General features: G+C 35.3%; 1 protein-coding gene across 5 annotated transcripts in view; it reads left to right on the forward strand.

Moving 5' to 3' along the window:
- Positions 1-10,809, forward strand: part of Fbl6 (F-box and leucine-rich repeat protein 6) — a 68,863-nt gene extending 58,054 nt beyond the window's left edge. For all 5 annotated transcript variants that reach the window (XM_067776031.1, XM_067776035.1, XM_067776032.1 and 2 more), the window contains exons 6-11: positions 1,011-1,180; positions 1,248-1,388; positions 3,751-3,918; positions 3,996-4,225; positions 5,672-5,806; positions 5,882-10,809. In XM_067776031.1, the coding sequence (XP_067632132.1) occupies positions 1,011-1,180; positions 1,248-1,388; positions 3,751-3,918; positions 3,996-4,225; positions 5,672-5,806; positions 5,882-6,200 (1,163 nt within the window). In that variant the 3' untranslated portion in view covers positions 6,201-10,809. The remainder of the gene's footprint in view (positions 1-1,010; positions 1,181-1,247; positions 1,389-3,750; positions 3,919-3,995; positions 4,226-5,671; positions 5,807-5,881) is intronic.
- The last annotated feature ends 1,018 nt before the right edge of the window (positions 10,810-11,827 follow it).

Genomic DNA, 11,827 nt, shown 5'->3' on the forward strand with positions numbered 1-11,827 from the left:
TCAAATCAAGATCCAAAAAAGAAAGAACTGAAGAAACCTGCGACATCAGCTGCAATAAAAAAAATCAAGAAAACGTAAGGCCCCATCTCCAGAACACTTCTAAGCAAGTGAGGACTTTCTAGTTTTCACCACGTGAAAGAGCGTCTCAAAAACTATCCAAACCAGAAAAAAGTGGAACATATTTTTTTAGTCATAAGCCACCACCTAGTGATGATAACCTTTGGCTGGTTATAGATCGAATAGTATTTAACAAATAAAGAAAGAAGACACAGAGAAAGGAAAATGACTTAGAAATGAACATTTTAACAACAACAATTTGAGATCCAGTTTAAGAGTCGAAGACTTGTAGGTAGGGAGTTCCAAAGACGTATTGCAGTAACAAAGAATTGGCGTGCAGAGGTTAGCGTGCGGTATCTAATGTGCTTAAGAAGAAGCACCGATCTTGATGATTGCAGAAAAATAAGCTTACGATATAGATAGTCAGGTTCCTTCGTGTGTATCAATTTATGGAGGAAGGACAGTGTTTTGACTTCTAAAAGATTTTCGAAAGAAATGTTTAGCAACCTTTCAGCATGTTGTGATACGTGGTCAAGTCTCTTCAACCCATAAACATATCTAGCAATGTTGTTGTAAACAACATTTAGTTTGTTCTTGCACAGATAGTCACAGTTTGAGTAAATCACACAACCATGGAGTAGAGTAGGTATGCACTGGCTAAATTTCAACTTTTATAAAATGACGAAGGTCTGGCAGTCACGGGCTCTTAGACTATTATTCAAGACATTTGAATTTATTGGAAATAACAAAAATCTTGTCACAGATGTGAAAAGATAGAGCTCGAAAAGTATAGTATAGTAAAGGCCAAGAACTGGTGCTAAGGAGAAACGAAGATTTTAACTGCATTTTTTCAAGCTTGCAAATCTCTTAAATTTGGTCCCCGCTTATTTTCAACAATTGCAAAATCACTTATATAACTTAAAAAAAAAAACTGGCTTTGTTTCCTTTTTTAGCGAATTGGAAAATGACAGATATTAATTGTTTTCTAAACAAATTGGCTGTTGGATGCCCAAATATTACAAGCATTACCTTGTCGGGCTGGAAAAATTTCACATGCGATCATCTAGCTTATCTCACAGAGAATATGCAAAAATTGCAGCGTCTCGATTTGAGTTCGGTTAATGTAAGAAATACGTTGATTGGTAGCATTTTTAGCTAAAGGATTTTATATCAATTGTATACTTTTGTAGGTGGAAATGAATGCGAGTAAAAGTGCGGTTGGTCCGCAATCGTTATGTAATGCGTTACAAACAATGAATGGGCGATTAACGCATATTTATTTGGCGCATAATCGTTTGGCTGGTATACCGCAGATTGTAACAACTCTGGCTGTAAGTTGAAGTCGTTATTTCACTGTTATGTGCATAAAAGGCTTATCTGATAGGACCGTAAAATGTTTTTTCTAAATAACCAGTCCTTTTTCAAATCAACTGCTGTGCACGCTTTTTTTATACTCAGCGTGCTTTGCACACAGAGTATATTAACTTTGATTGGATAGCGGTTGGTTGTACAGGTATAAAGGAATCGAGATAGATATAGACTTCCATATATATCATAAGTATCGAAAAAAAATTGGATTGAGCCATGTCCATCCGTCCGTCTGTCCGTCTGCCCGTTAACACGATGAGCCCAATTCTAAACGAAAATTCCGTACGAGCTTTTTCCCTTCTCCCATTCCTCGTATTCTAAATAAAAATTCCTTGTGAGTTTTTTAACTTCTCCCTTTCCTCGTATTCTGAACAATGTTCGAAAAAGCGGAAACGGGTTATGGGAGAAAAATAGGTATTATGAATGTAAGGGAGAGGGAGATTTCTCTGCCATTTCATAGGAGTTTTTTCACTAGTTAAACTAAAGGGAATGTATAAAAATTGTTAAAGGAAATTGGTTCTTTTAAGAAAGAACACTTATTTGTACAAATTTGTGCTAAAATATGTATTTACATTCTACCACAATATTCTCACTGTTAATACAACAACAACAACAACCACAATATTCTTTATTTTAAGTCGAAAAGTATGTCATAAGCAACGGAAGAGCTCTTCGTATATTTGATGCAGCCATCCAGAAATTGCGCAAGGATTTGTTAAGAAGGCTTAAATAGATTTTGGCATATGATGAAAGACTAATTCAACTCGACTTGGCCGCCAGAAAATAGTTTTGCTGAATGAAAGCAGGCAACTCCGGCGGATTTGTATTATCCCGCCGTCTTCTTCTTCTTATGCTCCTCTGTTGATGTTGCTGTGGCTCCAATTCATTACTCATTTCAGTGAATATCACATGAAATGCCATACTATGCATTGTTTACATTTTATTTCTTAATTTCAAACAAATTCGCAACAATAAATAAACTTTTCTATTTTTTAAACAAAATAAGAAATGCGCAACGAAATTTCAATTGACAAAACAGCGGACTTCGAAAATTCGAAATTCCTATTCCCCAATTATTCTTCTCCCTAGGAGAAAAGAATTGGAGAAATTTTTCCGCGGGAATAAAAAAATCCGCGAGAATATTTAGAATTGGTGTGGATAACTTGAGTAAATTTTGAGGTATCTTGATGAAATTTGGTATGTAGGTTCCTGGGCACTCATCTCAGATCGCTATTTAAAATGAACGATATCGGACTATAACCACGCCCACTTTTTCGATATCGAAAATTTCGAAAAACTGAAAAAGTGCGATAATTCATTACCAAAGACAGATAAAGCGCTGAAACTTGGTGGTTGGGTTGCCCTTACCAACCAGAATAGAAAATTAGTAAAATTTTCGACAATGGGCGTGGCACCGCCCACTTTTAAAAAAAGGTAATTTAAAAGTTTTGCAAGCTGTAATTTGGCAGTCGTTGAAGATATCATGATGAAATTTGGCACGAACGTTACTACTATTACTATATATGTGCTAAATAAAAATTAGCAAAATCGGATGAAGAACGCCCAATTTAAAAAAAAAAAAAAATGTTTAAGTCAAATTTTAACAAAAATTTGAATATCTTTACAGTATATAAGAAAATTATGTCAACATTTAACTCCAGTAATGATATGGTGCAACAAAATACAAAAATAAAAGAAAATTTCAAAATGGGCGTCGCTCCGCCCTTTTTCATTTAGTTTGTCTAGAATACATTTAATGCCATAAGTCGAATAAATCCTTGTAAAATTTGGTAGGGGCATAGATTCTATGACGGTAACTGTTTTCTGTGAAAATGGGCGAAATCGGTTGAAGCCACACCCAGTTTTTATACACAGTCGACCGTCTGTCTTTCCGCTCGGCCGTTAACACGATAACTTGAGCAAAAATCGATATATCTTTACTAAAGTTAGTTCACGTACTTATCTGAACTCACTTTATCTTGGTATAAAAAATGGCCGAAATCCGACTATGACCACGCCCACTTTTTCGACATCGAAAATTACGAAAAATGAAAAAAAATGCCATTTGATACCCAAGTCATACAAACACATTCCAGGGTTACCCTAGGTTCATTTGCCTACATGGTGATTTCCCCTTATTTTGTCTCCAAAGCTCTCAGCTGAGTATGTAATGTTCGGTTACACCCGAACTTAACCTTCCTTACTTGTTTCATTATTTGTTGCCTTTTTCTCAGAACAATCTAAAAAACTATAAGGGAATATTTTTTAATGTTTACTGCACTGTGGTTTCTCTAGGCCTACAATTTTTGTTTCGTTATCTTACAGACACATTGTCCCAACTTGTTGAATTTAGACCTTTCAAATGTTACTACACAAGCGACATCGCATGGTATTTTACATATTGAAAAACTACAACACGGTTGTCCGAAGTTAAAAGTTTTGCGCGTTACCAATTCACACATTACATGGAGCAATGCAAGTCTGCAAGAGACAGTAAGCCTACGAATAGACCTATGTCAATAAAAATAAAACGAGTATCAGGGTCTATAGCTTTTTTTTTCTTCCCACAGATGGATTCTCCCGGTTTTCCCGACCTTGAAGAACTGTCCGTTGCTGCTTTAACCGACGAATCGCGCGTAATTGGCGATGATCATTTGCAGCGCATATTAAAGACAAGCTCAAAGCTGAAATTGTTGGATGTGCGCGGTTGTGCACGACTTACGCACGAAAGTCTCATACGTTTGCCAGCATGGGATATTAAGCATTTATACTTATCCGGTTGCTCAGTAACACGTGATGGGTGAGGTTTTTTTAGCGATACGCTGTTATAAACCTTTTTTTATACTCAGCGTGCTTTGCACACGGAGTATATTAACTCTGATTGGATAACGGTTGATTGTACAGGTATAAAGGAATCGAGATAGATATAGACTTCCATACATCAAAATCATCAGCATCGAAAAAAAATTTTATTGAGCCATCCGTCCTTCCGTCTGTCCGTTAACACAATAACTTGAGTAAATATTGAGATATCTTCATCAAATTTGGTACGCGAGCTTATCTGGACCCAGAATAGATTGGTATTGAAAATGAGCGAAATCGGATGATAACCACGTCCACTTTTTATATATATAACATTTCGGAAACACATAAAAACCTGATTATTTAGTAAATAATACACCTAGAATGCTGAAATTTGACATGTGGACTGATATTGAGACTCTTGATAAAAATTTGAAAACAAATTTTAAAATGGGCGTGGCACCGCCCACTTGTGATAAAATCAAACAATCGTAACAAAATTTACTATAAGGAATGCATTGAAGAAAAATTAACGAAATCGGTTAAGGACCACGCCCACTTTTATATAAAAGATTTTTAAAAGGGTCGGGGACGAATAAAATAAGCTATACCTTTGTAAAAAAGAGCTTTATATCAATGGTATTTCATTTCCCAAGTGGATTTATAACAATAAATAGGAAAAAATTCAAATTTAAAAAAATGGCCGTGGCACCGCCTCTTTTATGATTAAGCAATTTTCTATGTTTCGGGAGCTAGAAGAAAAATCAACGGATCGTAATAAAATTGGGTACACACATTTTCCCTATAGCAGGAAATATTTCTGGGAAAATGGACGAGATCGGTTGAAGACCACGCCCACTTTTATATAAAAGATTTTTAAAAGGTTCGTAGGCAAAAATAATACTCTATATCTTAGCGAAAAAGAGCTTTGTATCAATAGAATTTTACTTTGTAAATTGAATTATAACATTAAATTGGAAAACACTAAAATTTTTGAAAATGGGTGTGACACCGCCCCTTTTATATTAAGCAATTTTCTATGTTTCGGGAGCCATGACAAAGAAAAATTAACATATCGTAATGAAATTTTGTACACATATTTTCCTTATAGCAGGAAATTTGTCTAGTAAAAATGGACGAGATCGGTTAAAGACCACGCCTACTTTTATATAAAAGATATTTAAAAGGGTCGTAGACTAAAATAATAAGCCTATAACTTGGCAAAAAATAGTTTTGAATCAATGATATTTCGCTTATATTTCGGAGATATTTTTTTTTAAACGGGCGGTGCCACTTGTTATGTAGAAAAGTAATTTATCTGAAATGAAATGTGGAATTGAAGCTCAGGCTGAGTATATAATGTTCGGTTACACCCGAACTTGGACACCTTTACTTGTTTTCTATTATCATTGTTGTTTGTTTATTTATTTTATCTTGTAAATAGTTCTGGCCTTGAGCTAATAGCATCAAAATGGGCGCACAGTCTTATCGAGCTAGATTTGGCATGGGCGAATGTACAACAACCTTTGGATAATGCATTGCGCGCATTAGCAGAAAAGGGCAACGAATCGCCTTTAGCGTAAGATTAAGAACTTTTTTTTATCTATTTGTTGAAGCTTGAACTATGCAATAAATGTGCTATTTTTGTTTACAGGCATTTGAATCTCTGTGGCTCATCGGTCTCAGATGATGCAGTTAAGGAGATATTAGCAAACTGTGTGCATATGAGCTCAATAAATTTAGCATCTTGTCGTGGTTTACCACGTGGTGTTAAACGTCTTATGCAAGGTCAACAGGAGCTACAAGAACTGCGTGAAGTGCTTAAAGTGCAAATGAAATTTAAATTGCCTGCACAAATTAAGCACGAGCAAGAAGAAGAGCGACGACAGCGCGCTAAAGAAAGTGGTGCAATTGCAGCTGATGGTGATAGTGGAGGCGGCGATGGTAGTGTTGGAAATAGTCAAACCAATTAATATTAAATCAACGCAACATGCAATTAGTTTTTAGTGACAAAACAACAACAAAAATGAAAAGCGAGGAAAAAGCATGCACATATGCGAGCAAAAAAACATCAGTTATTAATTTAAATTGCAAAAGTTAGCTTAAATGTTGAATCTTCAATTGAAGCGTTATGCTGCGGCTCGCAGTGTTTACTAATTACCATAGCTCAATTTGAATTGTACTATCGAAACATGCCCACAAAGCAGAAAAAAAGCACATTTGATGCCACTAGCTTAGAACGAAACAAAAAGTAAAGTTGACTCTTAGCTTGGTATTGAAACTTGTCGCTTATAAAGTTTATTCCAGTCCAGCTCCCAATAAAACTAGTAATTTCTAGAATTTTAAGCCTATATCGAACGGGGGTTTATCGCTGCAGCAAATAATCGATAATGCCATTTACATATGTATATATCTCGCTAAGGGCTGGGACTATCCGCATATTCGAATATCCGGATATCCATATGGATATCCGTTGACACGGATATAATCCGGACGGCATGGATATCCGGTTAACATTCGTTTGTGAAACTATCCGGATTTATGAAGATCCGGTTAATAACCGTATTTTTGGTTATCCAGTGAAAGCAACAAAATGATGTACCATATATGTTTATTTAACATTAATAACAATAAATTCGTGGGGCATTTAAATCAATTAACAGTGAATACAAAAAAGGCTCGTATTGAGAAGTATGTAATATGATGTTAAACTATTTTCTTCTTGTTCTGGTGTGAGAAAACAAGTGCCGATATCATTTCCCGACTCAAAAAATTTCGTGTGGCACTAACTACATTTCCAGCAATTGAAAATACCCTTGCAGAAGCTGTTGAAGTGGCAGGTACCGCAAGATATCTTTCGGCGATTTTCGACAGATTGGGATATATTTTTTCATGGTCTTGCAACCAATTGCTGGCACTGAGACTGTGGTTTATTTGTTCTTCGAATAAGTAGCGCTGAAACTCGTTGTTGTTGTTGTTGTAGCAGTGCTTCGCCCCACACAATAGGTGCGACCGATTGTCATCAATATCCTCTAACGGGAGTCCAAGGAAACTTGTTGTTTCAACAGGGGTGGACCATAATGAAAGTGGTGTTAGAGGCGTTGGTTCCACATTACAATTAAAGAGATGGTTGGTGTCATGTGGGGACACATTGCAAGCGGGGCATACATTTTGTATGTCGGGGTTGATTCGGGATAGGTAAGAGTTTAGCCTGTTAAAGTATCCAGAACGAAGTTGAGCTAGAGTGACTCGCGTTTCCCTGGGGAGTATGCGCTCCTCTTCCACAAGTTTTGGGTACTGTCCTTTGAGTACTGGATTCACCGGACAACTCCTGGCATAAAGGTCCAACGCCTGTTTGTGGAGTTCACTGAGGACCTGCTTGTGTTTTTTTTTTTGTTTTTTTCTTCATACGTCTGAGTTCTCAGGTGCCGTATTTCCTCATAATGCTTACGGAGATGACACCTTAAGCCCCTAGGCGATGTTGGCTCATCAATCAGATGTCTGTTGGGATGCCCAGGTTTCTGGGTATTTAACAGAAACTGTTTGGTTAGCATCTGATTTATCTCCCTGATGGGAAGTATTCTCGCCTCATTATGTAGATGGTGTTCTGGGGCATAAGGAGACAAACCGTGGCGGTTCTGAGAGCAGTATTTTGGCAGGCGCGCGATATCGGTTAATAAATCGACCCATCTAATATATATATTTTTTTTAATGCAATCAGTTTGATTATTCATCCATCACACAATTAGCTTCCAAAATTAATTGCAAAATATAAAATTTATATGATATATTATATAACTGAATTGTATAAAGTTCTATTACATATAAACGTTCAGGTTTATAAGTTAGTTAAGGCTTTAAGTCAGACAAAATTGCAAGCACACCTGCTCACACAACACAGCTGCCTTCAAAAAAGAATGTTTTTGTCGAAAATATAAAAGGATTTACCCAATACAGATTTTTTGAACGTTGCATACAAATTAATATGAAAATAATATAAAGTCTTACCACGTATTAAGCGCGCGGCACAATGAAATTTTTCATATAGATGCGTTTAACACAAGCTTATGCATTCCAGTAACATCGCCACAATCAACCAAGATGTTGCGTTTATAAATATGAAGGAACTTCAGACTTGGCAATTCAAGTTTATTTCGCTATGCCCATTCACATACAAAATTTCCCGAAGCACTCGTACATATCTACTGTTTACATAAATACATGTGTAAACTGGATGGTACAATTACGGATTCTGATTAGTATAACATTTACGTCTACAATTAAGGTCGGGCTAGTATCCTGCTTGGGGGGAGTGACATTATCGTTAAAACAACAGCTTCAGAGCAGATCGTACGACCATAGCACTGTAGCGCCATCTAATACTGGCATTTCGATGGAGACCTTAGAGCTAAAGTTGAAATGGTAGACGCACATGATCCGAAAATAATCAGAACCTACAAGCTGTCAGATCTTTCAGGCAGATGTAGTAGTGACCAAAGTAGTAGAAATACTGTAGAAAAGCCATCACAATCTGCAGTATGTTTTTACAATGAAATACAGTTAAATTTTTAACACTTTTCGCTTATTTACTTCAATGGTGTCATAATTCAAAAAACACAATTTTCCAGGAGAGCCATTCAAAGATTTCAACTGCCATATGTTGCGCATATAAAGGCATATTTTAATTTTTATAGCACGTGGTAAATTTTTAACTCATCACAAAAAATTTTTTATAACGAATTTAAGTGAACTCCGCTTATTTGCAAACTTCTGCTTACGTTCGTATCGCTAAACTGTTGAATAAAACACTCTAATATTCTGTATTACAAAATGGTCTTTATTAGACTGCTTTGAAAGTACTTCACAATTAAACTTCACTTCGCAACTTATAGCTTGTTCAAAAAAAACTGAATTCTGCTTACTCAGCTGTTGCTCCTTTTATACTCTCTGCTGTGTCGTTCGCATACTTCTAGAATTTACTACTTGTTTACCAGCTATAAACTACAGGTGCACGTTTATAGCTTCGCATATGCGCGTGTATATGTGAGTGATACTCCCACCGATGATTGCATACTTTTGTGAGCATCTCAGATATATGCATGTGTGTCTGTGTGAGAACTACTTTGCTGATGATTGCATACTTTTGTGAGTATCTCTCCGTTGCTGTATGTGTAGGCATACAGACCAATCACGCAATCCATCGTAGACTATTTTTTCGGGAAAGTTACGAAATTGCTATCATACAATTCGACCGCGTTTCCGAACGTCTCCGAAAGTAATAAGTAAATTCGAAATTCGTACAGTGGCATCACTGAATTCACTCGGAACGTAAACTTTTGACGTTTATTTGAAATTATCTACGACAAGTTCTTGCCAACGGAGAAAATTTACGAAACGCGAAAAATATTTAAAACAGCCCAATCACGCAATCCATCGTAGCAATGTTACGAATTCGAATGTTACGAATCCCGAAAAAACAGTCTACGATGGATTGCGTGATTGGGCTGATAATGATTGATTTGTTTATGTAGATACAAGTGACTGCTTAGTATCGGCTTAGAGATGATAGTATGCCTTAGTGTTGCTAATATTCGTCACAATATGTTATTAACTCAAAAGTCATGTTTTTTGAATTATGACACTATTGAAGTAAATGAGAGTTTTGTTTATGACAAAATTACTCTAGAATGTTCCGTTCACTTGCTAAGAGCATTTAAAGAAAATTGTTGAAAATCGTTGAAATTTTTGAAAAATATTGCATTCATTGCGGTAAGGCATGAAGAAAAATCAATTAAATTCATTAGAAACGGTGGGTGTAGTCAAAACTCCTTTTCGGCAAAGTGATTGAATAATTTGTAATTATATCATATTTTGCAATAAATCTGTACTAGCAGAATCCTGGTAAATCTTTGAAAACGCTCTACATGCTTGAATTTGACTGCGTGATGCAGTTTGTTTGTTTATATCTACTACAGAGTCTTATACTCGTACATATATTTGCAATTGGCACTCAATAACTCTTGAGAGCCTCAGCAATAATCGATAGCATTAATTTAGATATATATTTTAAAAACAGTTTTTTGTTTAAAAAAAACAAAACATATAAAAAATATGCCAACATTAAGCTTCGTTTGTATACTCTTAGCACATTATGTTAAACATAATAGCAAGCAATAACTTTTAATAATTTTGTGGTAAAGGCGCTATATCAATGGTTTTTGTTTTTTTTTTTTTTTGCAATTTAAACAAAAAAGCATTACAATTTAATATGTATTACATATGTATGTATGTATATAATACAATAAAAAAAGTAACCGAAATAAGAAAAGTTAGAACCAGTGAAAATTATTATTTCACCTAATGAGAATAAATGTAATTTGTGTAATCAGTCAGCTATAGTATGCTACATATAAATATTTAATATTTCAATCATACTATTATTATAAATAATTTTAATTATTTTATATTTTACACATACATTATACACACATAAACTCATGCATACAATTGTGTAATTAAATAGTATGTATAAAAAAATATTTGCAATTTAAAAAGTCTACTATTAAATGAAAATCAATAAAACGAAAATATTTACAAAGATATTTAATTGTTATGCTATTTCTTACAGCCTTAAATTGCTTTACTTCGACACCAATCTGATGCTACTCCACAGCAGAGCTCAGAGAGTATATTAATTTTGTACGCATAACGGTACCCTGTAACGGCATGAACTAATCGAGATAGATATAGACTTCTATATATCAAAATGATCTGGGCAAAAAAAGAAATTCATTTAGCCATGTCCGTCCATCCGTCCGTAAACACGATAACTTGAGTAAATTTTAAGGTATCTTGATGAAATGTTGGATGTAAGTTCCTGGGCACTAATCTCAGATCGCTATTTAAAATGAACGAAATCTGACTGCAACCACGCCCACTTTTTCGATATCGAAAATTTCGAAAAACCGAAAAAGTGCGATAATTCATTACCAAAGACGGATAAAGCGATGAGACTTGTTAGGTGGGTTGACCTTATGACGCAGAATAAAAAATTAGCACAATTTTGGGCAATCGGCGTGGCAACGCCCACTTTTAAAAGAATGGAATTTGAAAGATTTGCACGCTGTAATTTGGCAGTCGTTGAAGATATCATGATGAAATTTGGCGGGAACGTTACTCCTATTACTATATATGCGCTAAATAAAAATTTGCAAAATCGGATGAAGAACACGCCCACTTTAAAAAAAAAATTTTTTAAAGTCAAATTTTAACAAAAAATTCAATATCTTTACAGTATATAAGTAAATTATGTCAACATTCAACGCCAGTAATGATATGGTGCAACAAAATACAAAAATAAAAGAAAATTTCAAAATGGGATTGGCACCGCCCTTTTTCATTTAGTTTGTCTAGAATACTTTTAATGCCATAAGTCGAACAAAAATTTACAAATCCTTGTGAAATTTGGTAAGGGCATAGTTTTTATGACGATAACTGTTTTCTGTGAAAATGGGTGAAATCGGTTGAAGCCACGCCCAGTTTTTATACACAGTCGACCGTCTGTCCTTCCGCTCGGCCGTTAACACGATAACTTGAGCAA

This window comes from Eurosta solidaginis, chromosome 3 (assembly GCF_040869045.1).
Source record: "Eurosta solidaginis isolate ZX-2024a chromosome 3, ASM4086904v1, whole genome shotgun sequence".
Lineage (NCBI taxonomy): Eukaryota > Metazoa > Arthropoda > Insecta > Diptera > Tephritidae > Eurosta > Eurosta solidaginis.